The 22831-nt window shown below is 42.1% G+C and overlaps 1 protein-coding gene across 1 annotated transcript in view; it reads right to left on the bottom strand.

Moving 5' to 3' along the window:
• Positions 1 to 22502, bottom strand: part of LOC136858263 (Krueppel-like factor 9) — a 396826-nt gene extending 374324 nt beyond the window's left edge. The window contains exon 1 of the mRNA XM_067137669.2: positions 21663 to 22502. Coding sequence (XP_066993770.1) covers positions 21663 to 22272 — 610 coding nt within the window. The 5' untranslated portion in view covers positions 22273 to 22502. The remainder of the gene's footprint in view (positions 1 to 21662) is intronic.
• Between the last annotated feature and the right edge of the window lie 329 nt (positions 22503 to 22831).

The following is a 22831-nucleotide window of genomic DNA, read 5'->3' as shown; positions in this document are numbered from 1 at the left end:
CATACATATTTTCAATCAGACGCCGGAAATGAAGTGGTCAACTCGTGAATACGCTATTTTCGCTTCCGAAATTTCAAATTATGTCTCATTCGCCATGTTATTCTCCTTTTAACTCTGCAGCTAAGTAGTGGTAAATCATGACTATAGTCACAACTAGAAAACAAGCATTAGTCTTCACTCATATCAGTAATTGCCTTTCATAAACAGGAGCGTAAGAGAACAAAGAAAAAACAATAAAATGAGAATACACGTTCTATCCACCTAACCCCATAGACCTTTTCTTAAAATTTGCTTTTCGTCGCACAGACACATAAGGGTCTTATGGTGACGACGGGATAGGAAAGGGTTAGGAATGAGAAGGAAGCGGCTACGGCCTTACGGTACAGCCGCAGCATTTGTCTGGTGTGAAAATTGGAAACCACAGAACACCATCTTTACGGCTTGCGACAGTGGTTTTTTTTTTTTTTTTTTTTTTTGCTAGTTGCTTTACGTCGCACCGACACAAATAGGTCTTATGGCGACGATGGGACAGGAAAGGGCTAGGAGTGGGAAGGAAGCGGACGTGGCTTTAATTAAGGTACAGTCCCAGCATCTGCCTGGTGTGAAAATGGAAAACCACGAAAAACCATTTTCAGGGCTGCCGACAGTGGGGTTCGAACATATTATCTCCCGAATACTGGATACTGGCCGCACTTAAGCGACTGCAGCTATCGAGCTCGGTAACAGTGGGGTTCGAACCCACTATTTCCCATAATTCATTTATTTACTAATTCCCTTTTAGCTCTTTCCTTTATCCGCATTGTTGAAAACCATTGTGTTGGTGAGACATTAAACACATGTAGCATTAATCATTTTCTCATATAGAGTTGTATAAATTTGTTGAGTTTCTTGAGAGTCTGATAATCCTACAGTTTTTCCCCTTGAAGCAACAATTCACTCCCATTATTACCAATTATCTTTAATGGGGAAAAATTAAAATAAATCCAAATATACCTTCATCCAATTTTTATCTAATATCTTCCCTTTCCCTTTCAAGTTTCCTGTTAGGTGATGGGGGACGATTGCAGGTTTTTTTTTTTTTTTTTTGCTAGTGGATTTACGTCGCACCGACACATGTCTTATGGCGACGATGGGATAGGAAAGGCCTAGGAGTTGGAAGGAAGCGGCCGTAGCCTTAAGGTACAGCCCCAGCATTTGCCTGGTGTAAAAATGGGAAACCACGGAAAACCATCTTCAGGACTGCCGACAGTGGGATCCGAACCAACTATCTCGCGGATGCAAGCTGACAGCCGCGCGCCCCAACCGCACGGCCAACTCACTCGGTAATTACAACACCGAAACATATAGTAGGCCTACTGTATAAGCACGCATGAATATAACTCAGTCATTCATTCATGTAACCATTCACTTATCCAATTCATGCATAATGTCTATTAAATGTAAAGGAGAACTCTGTACAGACTTACGACAAATAAATAAACATTACTGTATAATGTAACCTAGAGGACAATCAGACTATACTAATATACCGTTATGCGGGCTAATAAGTTTATTCTATATTATATTGGAATGGATATTTAAAGAAATATTATGTTTATAGTCAACCCTTTCCGTCTTTAAATTGATTTCCGTTATAATCTGCTGATGTGGGTAGATTCAAATGTTCAACTCCCCAATTTTTACCAAAATCATAAGCTTGATTTCTTCGATATGAATTATTTATCAACATTTCCAGAGCATTTTCAATTAACAATCCACTGAATATTCTACGAAGAGACTTCGAAAATTAAGAGTATTGGCAGGTATAATTTCTCTGAAATTCGACGAAATGTTCCTAGTTTTCATTTTTTTTTCTAGTTGCTTTACGTCGCACCGACACAGGTAGGTCTTACGGCGACGATGGGACAGGAAAGGGCTAGGAGTTTGAACGAAGCGGCCGTGGCCTTAATTAAGGTACAGCCCCAGCATTTGCCTAGTGTGAAAATGAGAAACCACGGAAAACCATCTTCAGGGCTGCCGACGGTGGGGTTAGAACCTACTATCTCCCGAATACTGGCCGCACTTAAGCGACTGCAGCTATCGAGCTCGGTAGTTTTCATTCATTACGATTTGTTTTACGACACACCGACACAGATAAGTCTTATGCTGGGATAGGAAAGGACTAGGAGTGGGAAGAAAGCGGCCGTCTATGATGGGAAACCACGGAAAACCACCTTCAGGTTGCCGACAGTGGGGTTCGAACTCACCATCTCCCCAATGCAAGCTCAGAACTGCAGGACTCCAACCACACGGCCAACTCGCTCGGTGTTTTCGTTGAGGATCGCCAGCTGATTAACACCCTCGTTATCGCAATCGAATGTGGTACGCCATTTCTTATCCTGTATAACCCCCTCCCTCAGCTACGAATACTATCACGATGTGCATGAGCTTACTTCAAAATTCTTATACCACGCCCATTTGCGGTGTTCGTCCCGTAACTACTGAAAGCAGGAAGTGAATCAACAGGTTATACGCAAACAATTGTTTGTCGTCTCACTGAATTAATGACTTGGATGACGTGCGTACGTTAATGGAGGTCGGTTGTCATCCAGGTTGTAGAATCTGATACGCTAACAAACGATATCAGGGCATTACATATTAAGATCCTAATTTTCAGGGAAAGACATTACTGCAAGATACAATCCGTTGCTATCTCTCAGTCCGAAAAATGGAGACACGAATATCAAACTTACTAAAGCTGTGTTGTTGTTCAATCATATTTGGTACCTTCAACGATATGTTCCTAGTTTTCCTTTTTTTTTTTTTTGTTAGTTGCTTTACGTCGCACCGACACAGATAGGTCTTACGGCGACGATGGGACAGGGCAGACAGCCTGATGAATGAACACTGAATACGTAATACATACACTTGACACGCACTAAAATTGTAAGATGAACCCGTTTAATAAAGTTCTTATTAATGGTAGACTCGCCAACTATTGATTGTAAGATGTGCGATGCTGCTGCTCAGAACCTGTTGGGTGTGTGCACAAGATTTATTTATTAATTTTATTTATTTATTCACGAAGCACAAGATACAGCTACACTGAGCAAATTTCACTTGCACTGTCAACAGACTATTTAACAAACGTAAAATGATATGTGGATAGTTGAAGATGAGATGTTTTACGTCTTGTACGTATTGTCCATCGCATTTGCAGTACGGCGTATTCACAACGTTGATGGCCTTACAGATGACTTTTCAAGCTTGCATGGTTAAACCTCATTCGGGTAATGGATGTGATGAATCGTCTTAGAGAATTAATTCCATTCAGCATACCAAGGGCGTCGTGGAGGAGTCTGCTGTATGATGGGAGTAAAGTCTACCTTTATGAGTCTTGGTTACTTCCCGCCTCCATGAACACTAATCACAAGCACACTCCACCAGGATCGATGCATAAATCCAAGGGATTGCTAGAAACGTTCTTAGTCTGGCCATTTCTGCATACTTCTTTGGCTAAAGCAGCCACGTGCCCCTTAAGAGGGATTCCTGTGTCCGAGGGGATCGGGTGTCTAAATGAAGTTTTCGCAGGACCCAAGTCGTTGAGTCTTTTGCATGATGCCGATATGGTATACAGTGAGCTTCTGTAATATGAGGGCGTAGGTAGTGAGGATAGGTCAATAAGTGAATTCGTGAGAATTATAAAACTTTCATATTTGGTACTTCAGACATGCAATTCTGTGTGTAATGGTGAGACGCCGTCATACCCCCTCCCCCCCCCCCCCCACACACACACACACCCTGGCAGATCAAAAGTGTGATTAACTGCGATTACAAGTATCTAATGATAATGGAGTTTAAGGATCGTATGGATAAACACACTTTTCACCAATTAGCCTGTCCGACTCGTTGGCTGAATCGTCAGCGTACTGGCCTTCGGTTCAGAGGGTCCCGTGTTCGATTCCCGGCCGGGTCGGGGATTTTAACCTTCATTGGTTAATTCCAATGGCCCGGGGGCTGGATGTTTGTGCTGTCCCCAACATCCCTGCAACTCACACCACACATAACACTACCCTGCAACTCACACCACACATAACACTACCCTCCACCACAATAACACGCAGTTACCTACACATGGCAGATGCCGCCCACCCTCACCGGAGGGTCTGCCTTACAAGGGCTGCACTCGGCTAGAAATAGCCACACGAAATTAAAATTAAACCAATTAGCCTGTGGCAAAACATGAAACTGCCCTTTAGAGGGGACGAGGACAGCGTCTGAAAGGTAATTAGTAATTAGGAATGGGCGGGTTCTGCAGACCTAAAAATACGGTAGCATCCAAGCACGTCTGAGTGAGTGTTGAATCCTCCCTTCTTTCGAGTTCATGTACTGTATACTAAACAGCATCATAACATACTACTACTACTACTACTACTACTACTACTACTACTACTACTACTAATAATAATAATAATAATCATCATCATCATCGTATGATCTCAGCTAACGTGTACAGGCATTATAATGTGATGCCATTTTGGCTGCCGGCCCCATGGTGTAGGGGTAGCGTACCTGCCTCATACGCGGAGGCCCCAGGTTCGATTCCCGGTCAGGTCAGGGATTTTTACCCGGACCTGAGGGCTGGTTCGAGGTTCACTCAGCCTACGTGATTAGAATTGAGGATCTATCTGACGGTGAGATGGAGGCCCCGGTCTAGAAATCCCAGAATAACGGCCGAGAGGATTCGTCGTGCTGACAACACGACACCTCGTAATGTGCAGCCCTTCGGGCTGAGCAGCGGTCGCTTGGTAGGCCAAGGCCGTCAAGGGCTGTAGTGCCATGGGGTTTGGGGAGGGGCGCAATTAGGCTGCCTATGTGTCAACTTAATAATTAGTTTATCTTAATGTTATTTGCGGGGCTGCCTGGCCGAGGCGGTAAAGGCGTGCTCGGTTCGCCCGGAAGGACGTGGGTTCGAATCCCCGTCAGGAAGTCGTAAAATTTAAGAAACGAGATTTCCACTCCCGGAGGTGCATATGGCCCTGAGGTTCACTCAGCCTACATCAAAAATGAGTACCAGGTTAATTCCTGGGGGCAAAGGCGGCCGGGAGTAGAGCTAACCACTCTACCCCATCACGTGTCGCGGTTAACAATGGCGGAAGCCTTTACCTTCCACTCCTCCAAGGGCCTTCATGGCCTGTACGGAGGTGCCTTTGTCTTTGTAATGTTATTTGCTTTACGTCCCACTAGCTACTTTTACGGTTTTCGGAGACACCGAGGTGCCGGAATTTAGTCCCGCAGGAGTTCTTTTACGTGCCAATAAATCTACCGACACGAGGCAGACGTATGTGAGCACCTTCAAATACTACCGGACTGAGCCAGGATTGAACCTGCCAAGTTGGGGTCAGAAGGCCAGCGCCTCAACCGTCTAAGTCACTCAACCCGACATGTGTCAATTTCGACGTACCGTTTTACTAAATCAGATGTCAGAGACCGGACTTCTGTTGGGCGATTTATAACAGTTGGTATTAATACTGCCTAGATAATTACCAAACGTGCCATTGTTTCTACTCACCCAGAAACCCAACTACCTCTTCTGGGTTTGAACCCGTGACACTGAGATCCACAGGCCAGCACACTGAGAGAGAGAGCGAGAGAGAGAGAGAGACGCGCGCGCGCGCTCTCGTCTGCTGTGTATGTTTTCGATAATTCCGTCCCCATGACCTCAGAATGTGTAGCGCGGCTGGTAGCATATCTCAGAACACAATAAATAGCTAACCTGTCTAAAAATTCTTTATGAGCAGGTTACTACAACCCAGAAAGATCAGCCTAATGGCAAAGGAAACTTGGTGGAAATTCGAAGGAATTTCAAGGTCGCTTGAGGAACAGGTACAAGATCCTTTACAAAATAAGCTCGTGAATGGCTAACAAGGGACTATGTAGTGGCTATTAGCGACTTTGTCTGTAGCTACATCATTACACCATTAGTCAAGATATGACTTACACCTGTTAACAAATGTAACTCTTAATGCGATACACCTAAACACAAACCTTGTTTAAAGAAAGACACTTCCTGATCAAACCGAAGAAAAAGTAACAATCTAGTAATACAATCTGTTCACCGAGCTCCATAGCTGCAGTCGCTTAAGTGCGGCCAGTATCCAGTAATCGGGAGATAGTGTGTTTGAACCCCACTGTCGGCAGCCCTGAAGATGGTTTTCGGTGTTTCCCATTTTCACACCAGGCAAATGCTGGGGCTGTACTTTAATAAAGGCCACAGCCGCTTCCTTCCCATTCTTAGGCCTTTCCTATGCCATCGTCGCCATAAGACCTATCTGTGTCGGTGCGACGTAAAGAAAAAAAAAACCAATCTGTTCAAACGAACAACCGTTGACAGCGTCATTTTACTCCAAATACAGTACATGGTTAAAAATTATTATATCCAATTGGCTAGTCACCAATCGATAGAAGAAGCTCGGTTCCTCGTAACTATCACGAAAAAGACATAGCACCTCACATATGACTCATATTGTTAATGGCGAAATCCCGCTTCAACGCTACTGGGTCAAAACAATGTTTAATGCATTCTCCATCACCGCGATTTTGGGTTCATCCGACGAAGTTGTGGGGTTCGTTTTCCTAAACCAGACTTAAAATTTAACATTGATTATTAATGATAAATCAAAATCGCCATAATGCTACATATTCGGCATTCTATTAATACCAGAAGAGTTGAAGATAAGCTGGACTGCCATAACAGAAGTCCTTTAACGTGCCAGTAAGCCTAAGAAACGAACTTTTCAAATTAACACTATTGCAAGTTGACTTCTCCAAGGTTCCATCCAACAACCTACAGCACTGGAGGAGTGTATAACCGAGTACATCCTACTGTTACCCACAAGTCAAAATTTACAAGTCTTAAAATTACGTAAGTACCAAGTATGAAATGGCGTATGGCTTTTAGTGCCGAGAGCTCCCAGAACGGGTTCGGCTCGCCAGGTGCAGGTCTTTTGATTTGACACCCGTAGGTGACCTGCGCGTCGTGATGAGGATGAAATGATGACTAAGACAACACACATACCCAGCTCCCGTGCCAGGGAAATTAACCAATGATGGTTAAAATTCCCGACCCTACCGGGAATCGAACCCGGGACCCCTGTGGCCAAAGGCCAGCACGCCAACCATTTAGCCATGGAGCCGGACAGTACTAAGTGAAATAAGCAGTGAAGAATGTGGTCAGATGGGTGAGAGGTACAACGCCAAGTATTAAAACCATTTGCAGACAGGCCAGACCGACGCAAGACAGTTGTTCACGTAAAGTGAATACGTGTTCCTCTTACCAACAGCACAAGGTCACAAGTTTTACAATCCATTGTTCTACTATTCATGGCAATATTTAGTACCGGTAATCGAATTTTCACGTTTTTATTAAAAGGACTACGTAGAATCGTGAGGGTGTAGGGGCAAGGAAATAATAATCGAAGAACTCACTGTAGTTTTGAAGGAATATCGCCACTTCCAAACCGTTGTAAAAGGAAGCACACGTACTGAATAAATTAAAACACAGTACAGGCCATACCAATGACGTCCTTAATGCACCTGCGGTAGCGCTGACTTTTCCAGTCGGCCGGACTACGGGATAAGCATAAATTACAAGTACTAAATTCAGTTATTAATGAGGAAAAACCCACTCGACACTCATCTTGGAGTTCGAATTCCGGCGACTTCGGATGAAATGTTCACTACCATATACAGGACTAGACAGAATGTGATTTCCCAAATTGTTCGTTCGTGCCTGAAATTAAAAGCGTTCAGTCCGCGAAGTGTCCATACTCATACTGTAAGAGAACAAATATTCTGCTGACATCTGCAAATCAGAGTTTTTAAAAAAAAATCGGTGTGTGTCTGTGTCTATGTCCGACTCGTTGGCTGAATGGTCAGCGTACTGACCTTTTAGGACAAAAAAAGAAATAGATTTAACCTATTTTCATTTCACGGAGATTTCCTCCGGGCCGATTACATTTTGCACGGTACTGAACTTCCCAGTTGAACTGTGGGTCTCCCCATCCCTTACCTTTCTCCTTGTTCGTTTGGACTCGTCCTATCAGCATTTCGGCGCGATCGTGCATCCTGTGCGCGAGCGTGGGATCATTGTTTCGACGAGTGACATCGCCTGGACGTTTACTCCGTGTGCGATTAAGTAAATTACCTTATATTTTAGTGCATAAATGTTTACTTCTGAGGTCGATGACCTTGTTGTTTTGTTATTCTAAACTTATTTTAGAAAAATATTATTTCATATTTCATATGATGTGATCGTCATAGGTAATGGCGAGTCTCACGAATTTAATATCATAAGATTATTCGACATTGTTAAGGTCTACAGTATTCTGCTTTTAGATCAAACAAACTGTGTAAAAATAACCTACAAGTACTCAAAAGAGTTTCGTTTAATTAAACCGAAGAATACTGCACATGAACATGCCTAAACAACATCTCAAAGGACGAAGATAACGCGCATTTTTAACCCCGGAGGTTACCTCCGTGCGCGACTAGTAACGTAATAGTTTTCGCGCGACTAGACAAGGGTTAAAACGGCAGAAAGGGAAAAATGAAATGTCACTATCATTGCGATTACAATACAAAAGAATGTGAACACCGTTTTCTGACGGTTTTTATTTTCTGTCGATACCCAAAGTTCAAGGTCTATCCCTCGAACATCATGAATGATGAAACACGGGTCCAGATCATGAAAAACAAGGCTAACAATAAGAATCGACAACATACAAAATAGATTATACTTTCACAAACAGCAAAACAGCCAACATTCATAATGATTCCAAGTCCATTGAAGAACTCATCGAGCTCGTCTTACCAACCTAACGTAACGGGGATTCGAACTAATCATCGTTCACACATGTAGTAGAGGTGTATTAATGTTATCTGTGTAACAGTAGCTTTAGAAATGCAATTAAAACCGCAGTATCTAATAACACGCTTGAATACGTCACTGAAGGAATACTCTCGGTCCCGTTCTCCCTTAGCTGAAAATCGGAATACTGTTCGAATATATCCCGCCGCAATCTACATCCAACTGGAATCACACGGACTACATGGTCCAACTGAAGTTGATTTAACAAAAGACATGAACAGTATTTCGTGACAAAACGTGTAAATCTCGCAAATATATTTGCGCATACTTCGTTTGAAGGAGATGCTGTAAAACAAGGAAGAAGAAAAAGGAAAAAGCAATGTGCCCTGAAGCCACTGAGAATAGAATCTAAGCTGGCTGACAGAAAAGGAAAGCCTGTTTGTACAAAGAAGACCACGCCCAGCACCCCTCCAGAACCTTTATTTCGACCAGGGAACTGAACACAGGCAGCGAGACAAAGGCAAGCTTCACAGACATGAAGCAGCTGCCTTGCTTCGCCAGCTCGGACCAGGTAGGGAGCAGCAAACCAGCTCTTCTCAAGGTTCTGGCCTGTGTACAGCTACGTGCAATGGATAGTGTAGCTGCACCTTCAACAGAACTAGAGGTGCTCTCTTTAAAAGTGCCTTTCCCTGAATCTTCACGTTAACAGCCTAACGTAAATCAATGTAAAATTACAATACTGTTCCTGAATATACCATCCTCCTGAGACCGTTCTTTTCCTACTTCATCGAAGTAACAACGGTATACGTAGTAGTGGTATTCAGATATTCAGAACCTTTTGAAAATGTTGAGAAGAAATTGCCGAGAAATGTAGCAAGGAATAAACGTGTCATATTGAGAAGTCAAGCTCCACCCGAAAGTATAGTTCTCCACAGTATTAAAAAAAGGCCGGTGCTAGATTACCAATAATAATAATAATAATAATAATAATAATAATGGCGTGTGGCATCCGGAGAGGCCTGGTGCAGGTCTTTCGAGTCGACGCCTGATTAGCGCTGTAAAAGGAAGCACACGTACTGAATAAATTAAAACACAGTACAGGCCATACAAATGACGTGGTCCATATTCGTGGGTGGAAATTAAATCCTTCCTCAAAAGTATTCCTGGAGGCCGCGACATGAAAACCACCTCATAGTCTTGCTTTTCCTGGGCCAATAGAAACGTGCATTAAAGAAATGACGAAAGAAATAATGTAACTGTTCGTAATTTTATACAAAAGCTAAGAAAAACCCACCTACTTCGTGATTTGGAACAAGATGAAATGGGCAGTTCATAAAATATTTCAAATTACAAGAAGAAACAAGAAAGCCATGAGAAATAAAGGACGAAAATTAGAGACCGTATTCTTTTTCTTCGGAAGAAAATATACATCACCTTAGTAATGCTAACTGAATAATAAATGTTCACGATATATAGTACAAAACTAGCAAAATCTGACCAATCGCATCGACTGCAAGGTAGGGCACATTTCTAAACTTGGCCCATGGAGGCCTGGTTTACTAAAGGTCTATCCAAGTAAATACCAGCAAGCCGGAGACCTGCTGTGAGGACAAGAGACTTCCGTAAATAGTCACTAATTAGTGAAGTAATGTCATTCTTTGTCTAGTATAATTGTGCGTGTGTGTGTGCGCGCGCGCGCGTTAAATGGGTCATCTTAGATTAAATTAGTTCCATAAAACAGCTACAATATGTTTTTGAAGTTTTGATCAAAAAAGAGAAAAGTGGGTCCGAACAGGTGTAGTTTACTAACGGGGTTGTTCATTATCTGTAGACAGACCTACACAAAGCGTGTTAATAAATATAATACTGGAATACTCTACTCGTTTCCTAGCTACCACAATAAAAGCATACGGTATTTCGACGTTTGGAGTGCAATATCCACTGTAGGTCTACTTACACAATTCGCTGTCTATGGATAGTGAGTCTGACTTACCCGGAGACACCGGGTTCTATTCCTGGCCAGACCACGGATTTTTACTATATCTGAGGGCCATTCGACCTTCGTGAGAACAACTGAGGACCTATCTGACGGTGAGATAGCGGCTCCGATCAAGAGGGCCAAGAATAACGGTCGAGGGGATTCGTCGAGCTGACCACGTGCCAGCTATAACCTGGAGGCTTTCGGGCTGTGCAACGGCCACTTTAACGCTATAGGGTTTGTTTTTGGGAGTGATGATAACTTGATAGTTTACTGTAACTGAATTACACGAGTTACATTCTGATCTCAACTGGAAAATGCGTGTGGTCAAGCAGTAGGCATCTGAACGAAAAAACATCTACAGGAAACCCAAAAGGTTGGTTGCTTTCAGTTCGTTCGTTGGGAAATCTGGAAAAAGGCTCCAAACACTTACACACTTATATAACTCCAATTCACGATAAGAATCTCGATACTTCCAGGAGTCTGGAATATAGGCCTAGCTCTATTGAGTAAATCCGAGAATGTCGTCGTGGATAGGCCTACTTTTCACGATACATGAAGTAATAGACACGAAACTGGTTGCCAGAAACATTTTAAAAATACATTATGAAGGTTGCATCAATTTCGAAATCTCATAAAACAGAATCCTATGTGACCGAGCGAGTTGGTCGTGCGGTTAAAGCCGTGCATCTATGAGCTTGCATTCGGGAGATGGTTGTTTCGAATCCCACTGTCGGCAGTCCCGAAGATGGCGCTTCGTGGTTTACCATTTTCACATCAGATCTTATAAGGCTACGGTCGCTTCCTTCCCACTCCTAGCCCTCATCTATTCATCGTCGGTGCGACGTAAAGCATTTTTTTAAAAAAAAATAAACAACGTCGCCGTGAGACATCTGTTTCGGGAGATAGTGGGTTCGAACCTCACTGTCGGCAGCCCTGAAGATGGTTTTCCGTTGTTTCCCATTTTCACACCAGGCAAATGCTGGGGCTGTACCTGAATTAAGGCCACGGCCGCTTCCTTCCCACTTCCAGCCCTCTCCCGTCCCATCGTCGCCATACGACCTATCTGTGTCGATGCGACATAAAGCAATTTTTTTTTAAAATCCTAGGTTACACTACAAGAAGAATGACAGTACGTGTCTCAATTACTAGCGAAGAAGTCGTCATGTGTAGCCGAGGAAATGAAAGTAGAAGTGTACGTATTTTGTGATTAAGAAGAGCCTGGTACAGTGAAAGCGCCGACAAGGAGAAACCTAGTCCCAGGCTCTGGGTAACACCTCCCGTAACGATCGCTACTGTTGCCGTCTCTTCCTTATATAAGGTGGTTTCTAACCTGACAGCAAGTTACTTAAAAAGACCTCTAGATCAGAGTTCCCTCATACACACAGAACCCACTCTGCCACCACACCCCCTTGTAGAAAGCCGGCTATCATCACTATTGCTATTACCACGGAAGCAGAGACACTCCATTTTCACTCCAATCCAAATAGTTATCTGCAACAAGGAATATTTCGTAGATAACTGCAATGGACCTGTGACAAACGAAGACACTTGTTCGGAGTAAGGGAAACAGATATGACAAACCGTTTAAGTAAACGATCAGAGAAAATGATGATGATGCTTGTTGTTTAAAGGGGCCTAACATCTAAGGTCATCGACCCGATCAGAGAAAAGAAAGATAACAATTTTAACATCTGTAACTACTGACACGCCAGGTGCCTTCTGTCTGTCTGTTAGGTCATCAGCCCGGAGGCTGGTTGGATCCTCAAATAACACCACCAAAGGTTATGCGGTTATAAGGAAACCACAAAAACCAATGGCAGCACCAAAATGAGGCGTACTAGGCAAGATGAGGAGTGAGGTAGTTTGCCATTGCTTTCCTCAGTGGGTCAGAAAGTACTATTGCAGCACGACTGACCCTATGAGCAGCACCTTTCGTTACACTCAGATGCACTACTCATGCTCTGAATGTCATTACTCAGCACTACCCATACCCCAGCAACTTCCATATTGTCACAGCCATGGATGTTGACTGGGACTTCGGTGGAAGCTACACTTTACTCTAGCCTGTGCCAAGAGATGGATGCAAAAGTACTGTATCCATCAAGAAATGACAGCAAGCAGGTTAATAAACACTTAATGAACAATGTTCATGAACATTTTTGTATGTTAATAAACAACATAGCGTGTTCATTAACTTTTCGAGCATGTTGACAAACAAAATCTCTTTAACTTTTGTGAATGAAAACTTCATTAACATTTCGTTTTTTCGTTGACATTTCGGTTCGCACATGCGCAAGGACGCAATTAGAGCACACTGATTCGCAGCGCGGAATACGATGTAACAGTACCTTTAATTCTGTATGATATTCTTTTAGCTGTGTTCTAATGTAGTTTCATCTCCCGCTTCGCTCCTCGCTGAATAACGTAACCTCAATCAAAATAATACTATCCGAAGTAGGTAGGTTAAATGATTTTCTTTATTTCGTACCTTTAGCAATTCCTTGATATTGTTGTATAAAGCTTCAGACACAATAACAAACTGCTTGTTTTGATACTCTAGACAAATAGGTACGTATATAAGTGAAATGTCACCAGTTGCTAGGAATCTTTAAAGTTATAGCCTAATCTATAAAAAAATAGCCCGTCATTAGTGGAGCTGGCTTTCCAATAATCTGTACAATTACTTGCAATTTCAGACCCAATTACTGTCTATAAGAACTGAAAGTCATGTGGGGGCATTCTCAAGAGAATTTTGAAAGCCTGCTGCATCATGCATTAAAAGTTCTGACATAAATGTTCTTTCCAAACTTAATTCTACTCACCTTTCCAGTATTTTTATTTGCCACACTTCGCGTCTGCGCTTTTTCCTAATTGTACTCACTAAAGTAATGAAAGCTGCAGCTGTAAGCATTTTCTTCCTGACCCTATCAATTGTAACCTCACAAACAGCTATTTTGGTGTAGACATAATGTTGAAGAAGTTTGTTAACAAAAGTTTATTAACATGTGGAGTAATGTTTTCATTAACGTTGTTTATTAACTTTGTTTCGTTAACAATGTTTATTAACTTTGGTATGGACTAATCATTAGAAGCACCGAGCTCGATAGCTGCAGTCGCTTAAGTGCGGCCAGTATCCAGTATTCGGGAGATAGTGGGTTCGAACCCCACTGCCGGCAGCTCTGAAGATAGTTTTCCGTGGTTTCCCATTTTCACACCAGGCAAATGCGGGGCTGTACCTTAACTAAGGCCACGGCCGCTTCCTTCCCAGTCCTAGCCCTTTCCTGTCCCATCGTCGCCATAAGACCTCTCTGTGTCGGTGCGACGTAAAACAAATAGCAAAAAAAAAAAAAAAACCATTAGAAGCAGGATTATACCTTTACGGAATGCCAAACGGACAGAATGAAACACACTCACATAAACAAATAGAGGTGAGAAGTACAAAACAAAAAAGTAATTCCCTAAAAACGAACGTCCTTGCCTGGTTAAAATTGAGTCCTTTAAACCTTGGGACTGATTAAAAGTTGAACACCCAGTATGATGCAGGGAACTATATTCCGGGCCCACTACACAGCATAACACTCACTGGTTAGATGAGTAAAAAATAAAACAGGAAAATCAATCCTTAATCACAAGATCCCCTAAAAACATGGGTTTTAGAAATATTTGAGGATTAAAAGAAACCGAAAACCCACTACAGTCAGTAGGAAGACCACATCGACCAAATAATGAAAATCAAACATCTCATTGTTTTGAGATAAGAGAAACAGACATACAGTACCTTCTTTATGAACTGAACGCAAGACACGCTTCAGGAGTCTACCGGTGGCGGAACGAAACGTAAGCAGCATTCTTTCGTGACTGAAGCCTGATGGATGTGAAGTTGTAAACCCCTTTCCCCGCCTGGCTGGCCATAACATCTTCCTTCCTCGGAAGATCCTACGAGAACTCGCCTGGGAGCCCAGTTTCATTTGTTCGAATCTCAGGGGAACGTAAAAAACCATCCATATTGGATGATTCACGAGCCACTAGATAGCAGATTATGAATCAAAATTGTAATATTCACGCATACGCGAGTTCAGAAGGCCCATATTGGGTGGGGATAGAGCCGAAGAGCTGATTTTGCTGTTTTTAAAAGTAGGAAGTAAATCTTGCAATATATAAGCTTTCAAACTGACAGTTAACACAACTATTTGCATAATTCAACTGTAAGACAAAGAATACTCATATTCATATATGCAACATCTTTTACCCTGCAGAATGTCCATCTCAAAGACATTATGTGAAGAGACTTAGTTCGGTTGATGCCTGTCTCCTCTGCTTAAGTTTGAAGGACCGTATTGATACATACTTAGCATTGAAGGGTTCTTAAATGTGCAATCCACGTGTCAGTAGATTTCAACAGCTATAAACATGTTACGTATTTAACGTTCCTTCAACTACCAGCTTATCAGCAAATTCACAGGAACGCTGATCTGGAATTTCTTAAGATAATTAACAGTAGCATGGACATTAAATATGGCGGATGATAATAATAATAAATTATTATTATTATTATTGTCAGCCCTGCGGTGCAGGGGTACCGTGCCTGCCCCGTACCCAGAGACCCCTGGCAGGTCCGGGCACCAATTCTAGACTGAGCTGGAATGGGTGTCACTCATCCTCTCAGACCAATGAGAAACTGTCAGATACGAGAAGCTGCACACCCAGACAAGAAAGCTAAGCGATATGGATGACGATACGACGCACTCGCCATGTGGTACTCCAGTATCTGCAGACGAATTCTCATATAACATTCGTGTTGCAGATGTCAGTGACCAACTATCGCACTTTATTAAGTAATAGGCATACAGAAAAGATAGGGGGACTTGGCTTAATTTTATTATTAAGAAATGCCACACTGCAGGTGCCTGTGATGTAACAACTATTGAGCATCCGCCTCATGCCCACAAAGCGATCTCTAGGATAAGCAAAAGAGAGAAAACCTACTCAGCACACACAGGATCACGCCATATTTGTTTAATAATATTAACGTCAGTTGACTGCACGGACTTAAAAATGGAAACTCATTTACGAGAAAATGTGTTGGGGCCGGGCCCTCGTCTCATAGAAAATGAATTCACCGGGCTTCAGTGTCTCGAAGGATGAAAACCGCTGAAGTAGTCAGTACCAATAATAATACGTATTAATGTTATTTGCTTTACCAACTACTTTTACGGTTTTCGGAGACGCGGAGGTGCCGGAATTTGGTCCCGCAGGAGTTCTTTCACGTGTCAGTAACTCTACCGACACGAGGCTGAGTCAGGATCAGTAGGCGTCAGAACGGCAGCGCCTCAACCGTCTGAGCCACTCAACCCGGCGTAGTCGTCAGTACGGTATTTCATGTAGCGAGTACAACATGTACATCACGTACCAATCTTTTATTCACAGTGACAAAGAGCATCACAGATATACAGTAGAATAACAACTTATCAATGAGGCTAAAGACAACCACAAATTAATTATTACTGACAACCAAATTTCCAGCTTCCAAATGATCTAAAAAGAAAGAAAATCTGAAGTTCTGCTCTAAGCTGGGTAGGTGCCTATTCTACGCTACGCTACAAGGGACAAGGTGCAAAATGACCTTTCCACATAATTACAAGGAAGTTCACACACTTCCTGATCCTACAGCAATAGTTAACGCAACATAACAAAGAATAATTTTCATTACTGTGAAGGAAAACAAATGGGATGAACGGCATGTCTTGCTATTTGTCATACCTACAGTAAGCGGTAATGTTTAACATGGCCTGAAATAGACACTATCACCATTCTGGTGGGCCAATGTAACAAACTCCCTCTTCTACGGCTACGCGTTATTTTCTACATCGCGAGCCACGTGATCATAGCACAGTCCTTCCTCCCCCCCCCCCCCTACATCAAAGCATGTTAACATGGAATAGGCCTATGACTACGCGGTCCAGCAGAGAAACTGATATTTATACCTGTTTCCTCCCTTTCATCAGTCCTATCAGGCTGTACTTAGCCAACTCGCGTTCTCTTGGGTAATAAGCCTACCTGGACTAGGGAGCCGGTCATTCTTCCGCCTTTCATGATACTTCCCTTTCCCTTGCCAATTCCTCTTTCCCTAGTTATTGTTAAAGAGGAGGCTGATAAATGGGAGGTGTCGACCTTTAAAGAAACAATTCCAACGACCCTTAACCCTCTAGCCTGAATAGTCACGCTCATATTTCAGTCTCCGGCAGAGTGAAAGTAACCTTTGGCACTGAATTCTCGAACCTCTAAACGGTCCACATTTTCAGTCTCACAGTGGAGCAGTCAACCACATGCCTATGATGGTGGTTAAATTTAACGCGAGAAGAGTATCCTCGGAAGGTTTGAAACTAAATCACAGCCGGAAATGGAAGAAAACGAGAACTGACCACGAAAGATCGAAGAGAAAAAGGAACGGGGATTCCCAACACAAGTACACGAAACTGTTGTTGTCATAAAGGGCAAAACATCAAAATTATCATCCCCCTTGAATGCGACAGCAAGAAAGAGAATACGTGATCTTGAGACGAAGAATAGCAAAATAAGTAATAACGAAAGGGTATTAATCACTTTTAATAGAATTAAAACCACTTAGTACGGGAAAGCTGAAAGAAAAACTATATGTGTCAGTAAGATTAAGCAACATGAAACACTCCTATTTGTTTGTAAATCCTCTACAGATTAAGGAACAGAGTCCTGGTTTAACTTATTTATACGTTCTCCCTATTCTACCTTACGGACCACTTCTAAGTCGAGGAGGTGTATCTCGCTGATTACGTAAAATTAAAATAACACGTATAAGCAAAGCCATCTCGATACAGTCCGTGGATACCTATGAAGCAGAGAACGTTAACCCCGACATTAAGTCTGTTTGAGTGATTAGGTCTACGTCCGAATGCATTTTCCCCAAATAATTAATTTGGTACTCACTTTTGATATAGCCTAAGTAAACCTGAGACCCATGTGCTTACCCAGAAATGGAAATCTCGTTTCTAAATGTTTCGACATCCTGACAAAGAATCGAAATCACATCCTTCCGAGCATGCCTTTACCGCCTCAGCTAGACAGCCACTAATACAACATTTTCAACAAATAATGTTTCCAAAATGGGGTAAAACACGAGATTTCAGTAGGATTGCGAGCCAAGTACACCATACCAAAAAATAAAAAAAATAAAAATAAAATACTACTGAAATTAAAAACATGATCTGAACGTCGTCATTATAACATAGAATACGTATCTAACTGCATCGGTACAGCATGTGTTCAAAATGTGCAACCTCATGTCTCACTGATTGTTCATAATGGTCACGTAGATTCTCGAACATGTTGACGAACACATGTTGCCACAAGGACACAAAAAAAAAAATTATCTTCTCTCGTAATTCGGGAACATTCCTAGGTGCATCAACAGACCGGAAAACGGGGAGTGGGAAGGGTACAGGAATTTAAGAGACCTCCATAGTGCTATTGCAGAAGGGCAAGTGACACCCCTCGCGGTGTGGGCTGTAGCATCTTGCTACATTCATTGTCGTTGCAGTGGCAGGTTTCTGGCAATATTAGTACTGTTTGACGTTCAGAACATGTTCGACATTTATTTATTTGGGGAAGGAAAACAGCGAGATGCCTAATTACAGAGTTCCGCAATGAAAAATATATTTACAATCGAATAGCACAATGCAAACTTAAAAAAATGAAAGAGCAATGAAGAAAAATCATCTAATGACATAAAATGAAAGAGCTATTAAGAAAATCATCTAATAACAAAAGTAGCGGAAGAAGAATTAAAACTAACAAGATAACTGGAGGGACACAACAATTAACAATAAAACATAAATGCAGTACTGTTTATTTTACTGCATAGTACATATTTTCTTTTCAACTTATGCATATTAAAACTGACCCAAGTGCGACGAATAAAGTTATACATGAAGTCACGTGTTTTACACTCCAACAAATATAGAACCATCAACATTAACGAAACTGATTATAAACACGTATGCGTACCCTCACAGCATTCACCAAAAATAATACTTTTTTGAACTTACTTAAACTGAAAGAACTGACAAAAACAGGAACTTAAAACAGAAAGACCTAGATCCCCCAAACGAACTAGTTCACGAGACGCAAAATTCAATAACAATACAGTAAATAAAAATGTCACTAATCATTGTTCCTACATTTTATCTCAATTAAGTATTAAGACAAATTCCAAAGTGACATCACTAGCGAGTAACGCCCCTCATCAGACGATTGTTGACTACGGCAAGCCCTTGGCTGGCTCGCCCCCCTGCGCCAGGGAACAGTCGGAGGGACGCTTGCACAACCGGTCAATACGAGCCCGCCCTTGCCCCAGCCGTAACCTCACAATGCATAAAACCTGCAGGATCCGTTGCGTGTTCTACGGTATCAAACATTTATATCCAAACATATTAAAAGATCCTTTTCGACGAAAGAACATCAGTCGATATAGAAAACGCAAACTAGTAACACTATATCAGAGGAAAGTACGCAAAGATCACCAAGCTATACCGTAAATACAGTATAAACAGGGCATATAAACAGACACGCCCACCAATGGGAAGCACTCACTTTACAGATGAAAATGATCGCAAAAACACGCAGAAACAAAAAAGGGAAGTCCTTACTCTCACAGCTAAAACAAAGAAGGGACTCATAGCAGCGCAAGTAACAATCCCTACTGTAATGCTGATTTGTGAGGGGAAAAAAACCTAGGACGTTATCTTCGTTTTCCCTGACTTTTAAACCATTACCTCCCGATCATCTTTTAAACGACTTTAATCCAGGGTAATACAGCATATTTAAAGAAGACAGTCATCATCTGCACCAAACTAAGGATAGGGTAATACAGTAATGCACAGCATGATATAATAATTCTAATACGATTTAGCTAGTTAACGACTATCATCAGAAAATTCTTAATATAACGTTGTTATGTATCTCTTTGTCTTAGACGATCTGTGTACAGCTGTTATGAGAAGGTTAGCAGGTCGCTTGCCACGCCCTCTTCGTGCAAGACTCCCGCCAAGCTCCGCAAGAACAAACGAGTCAATAACACTAGACAAAGGACACGAGGGAACGGAATAAAACTGAAAGGGTTTCATTACCAAATCTCTAAGAAAGTTTTGTTTATAACGTTTATAACAATCTGTATGGCGTGTCTACCAGAGACGAACCTGTATTCAATATTCTGTACTGGTACTGCTGGACCACATCATCGTAGCTTTGCATAGAATAATGAAAATACTGTTAGGAAAACTTACAAATCCCTCACGAAGAGGTTTGATAAGATTCAGTCCATTTTATCAATGCGTGACATATATTATATCCGACATTGTATACTCAGGTAATGACCAAAGAACACTCGTCAAGTGTACGACACACGACCCAACCAAAGACATCTTAACAATCGCAAAAGATTAATTCAAAAGAAAGGTCTCAATATTCTATGAAAAATGACGAGCGAATTACCGTACGATTCCACATTAACCGCATACTAATGCCACACAAAGCAGGGACTGATCTTTTTAGAACTAGTGAAAACCCGAATTACAATTAGTATGCTGCCAAATATCTGGAGTAAAAGTGAATAGCTAAAACACGCGACTTGGCGGGCATTAAGAACAGGAAACGCCCTCCTATTCTCCTCCGACCGCGCGGCCTTGGTCTGTTCTGTCCTGACGGTCAACATGTATGCCGTTTCGAGACACACACCATTTGGTGGGAGAGGCCACGGCCCTGCCATCCACGTGTGGCCTCCAAAGTAAAAAGGAAAGGCCAGCAACTAGACAGCGTACCCAGCTCACAAGTAGCAACAGGCTGCAGCTGCCGACGAAACTGGCGGGAAAACACAGCTGACACGAGCTGCTAAACTAACCAATCGCTAAACGAGACAACATGCGTAGGCAGACCAAAACGCCAACTCTTCATATTATGAACAAAGAACACTCGATATGCATATTTATTGATTCTATCCCACGAAGTCTTTTTGCAATGAAGGACCAGACATGTTACACATGTTACACAATTTAAAGGAATGTCACAATGCCTAGGTACCGCCAATCCTTCAAAAATATCTGGCACGACGCATGAAGTTGCAATTTTAATTTTCTAACACCACCTTATTCCTAAAGATATGACAAAAACTATTTAATTTAATATCGAGATATTATTACTGCACTGAAAGGTTCAGCATCATTAATGCGAAACCATTCATACCGCAATTAGCGAGGAATTACCACAATAATTAACGCTGAATGTATACTTTTATGTAAATATATTATACTTTATCAACTGGCAACCTCTGGTGAGAGGAAGTTGAAGTAAATTTTCATTCTCTCCATATAAACATTTAGGTTTGCCCAATTTCAACAATGTTATCGAAGACACGCCCACTTTCATACCAACCTTAACAGATTTCTAAGGAAGGAAAACTGAATACAAAAACAGTAGGCATGAAATGACGACCTCATTAAGAAGTTAATAACATCAACAGACACGCCCACTTATGTCCCATAAATCCTTAAGAAGGGAACACTCGCACTACTGCAAGATCAAAACAATTGCATTTCAAGCAAAAATAGAACGTCAACACGAAACTAACAATGTACAGACACGCCCACTTTCTTTCATCTCTCTCTGTAATAGGACAAGAACGGCATAAAACTGAATGCCTATACGAATGAGAAAAAAATTGACCAATGACAGATTATCATGCATGCATTTGAGAAAAAACTGAAAATAATTGCAGTCTGTATGAAAATATAACATTTCGCTTACCAGTATGCGTTCTGAGGTGCGCCTTGAGGTGGGAACTTTTGCCATAGACCTTATCACAACCAGTATAAAGACATTTGTGAGTCTTTCTGATCATTGACCTAGAGGAAGGTCTACTGGAAGACGAATTCTTGCGACCCGGTGTCGCCAAAGTTATAGCAGATTTCCGAGAAAGTTTCGAAGATGATATAGGATCCAATTTATTATTTAGGTCCGCTAATTCCACATTAACATCATCATCTTCGTCAATCATCAACTCATCACTGTCCTCTTCCTCAGGATCCTCTTCATGGCTACTAGGAACGTTAGGCACGGGTTCTTGTTTGATTCTCGTCAAGTCCGTTAAAATACGAGCGACCATATAAAGTGAAGACTCATTGTTACTTGTAGATACATTTGTTCCAGCGACATCCTGCTCCATGAACACTGATGGGATAGGGGCGTTAACGGTTTCCACTTTTACCGCGTGGTGTTGGTGACCATAATAATTCCTTTCTCTAGCAAAACTTGTGGACCTATGAGACAAGTCTAAAGGTGCAGGAGTCCAGTTGTGATCATTAGCGTGTGACATTGCCAACAAACACTGAGCAGCAAAGTTGATGTCTTGATCCATTGTTACGAGCAGTGGGTGGGGTTAAAATGCCTCGCACAACTAGTTACTTAAAACAAATTGTCTAAAAACACAGCACTGAAAAAACACCGTAACCTGCAATCGGTCAGAGGGCTATAAGTCACGTTACACAGCCCTCGACCGGTCCCACCTTCACTGAACGATCTCGCCGAGTTTCCTTTGTTGTAAGTCACGCTTGTGCACAACCCACCGCAGGCGACATCACCTCTCACTCCGCAAGTCGCTAGGCAACTAACAGGGCAGCTAGCCATGTGCTCAGCTCATCCACCCTGAGAAGCAGTCTGGGACACGTGACCATTTGCTGCGCACTGATTGGACGCTCTGTTTACGGTGACATTGGAAACTTCCCCGCCACCTCTCGGAGAACTTTCAAACTACTCTACGTTCTGAATGCCTACCTGCAGGCTGCAGCAGGGCGAGTTATTATACTGTACTTCGAAACAACAAACAACGTGAACGTAATGTAAGAATTGCGCAACAAGATGAAATTAAATGAAATGAAGATGACTTATTCCCGTTACCGCTCGAGCTGGCGGTCATT

Source organism: Anabrus simplex, chromosome 1 (genome assembly GCF_040414725.1).
Source record: "Anabrus simplex isolate iqAnaSimp1 chromosome 1, ASM4041472v1, whole genome shotgun sequence".
NCBI classification, from domain to species: Eukaryota; Metazoa; Arthropoda; class Insecta; order Orthoptera; family Tettigoniidae; genus Anabrus; species Anabrus simplex.
Note: the sequence above shows the minus strand (reverse complement) of the source record. Positions and strands in the feature narration are given on the sequence as shown.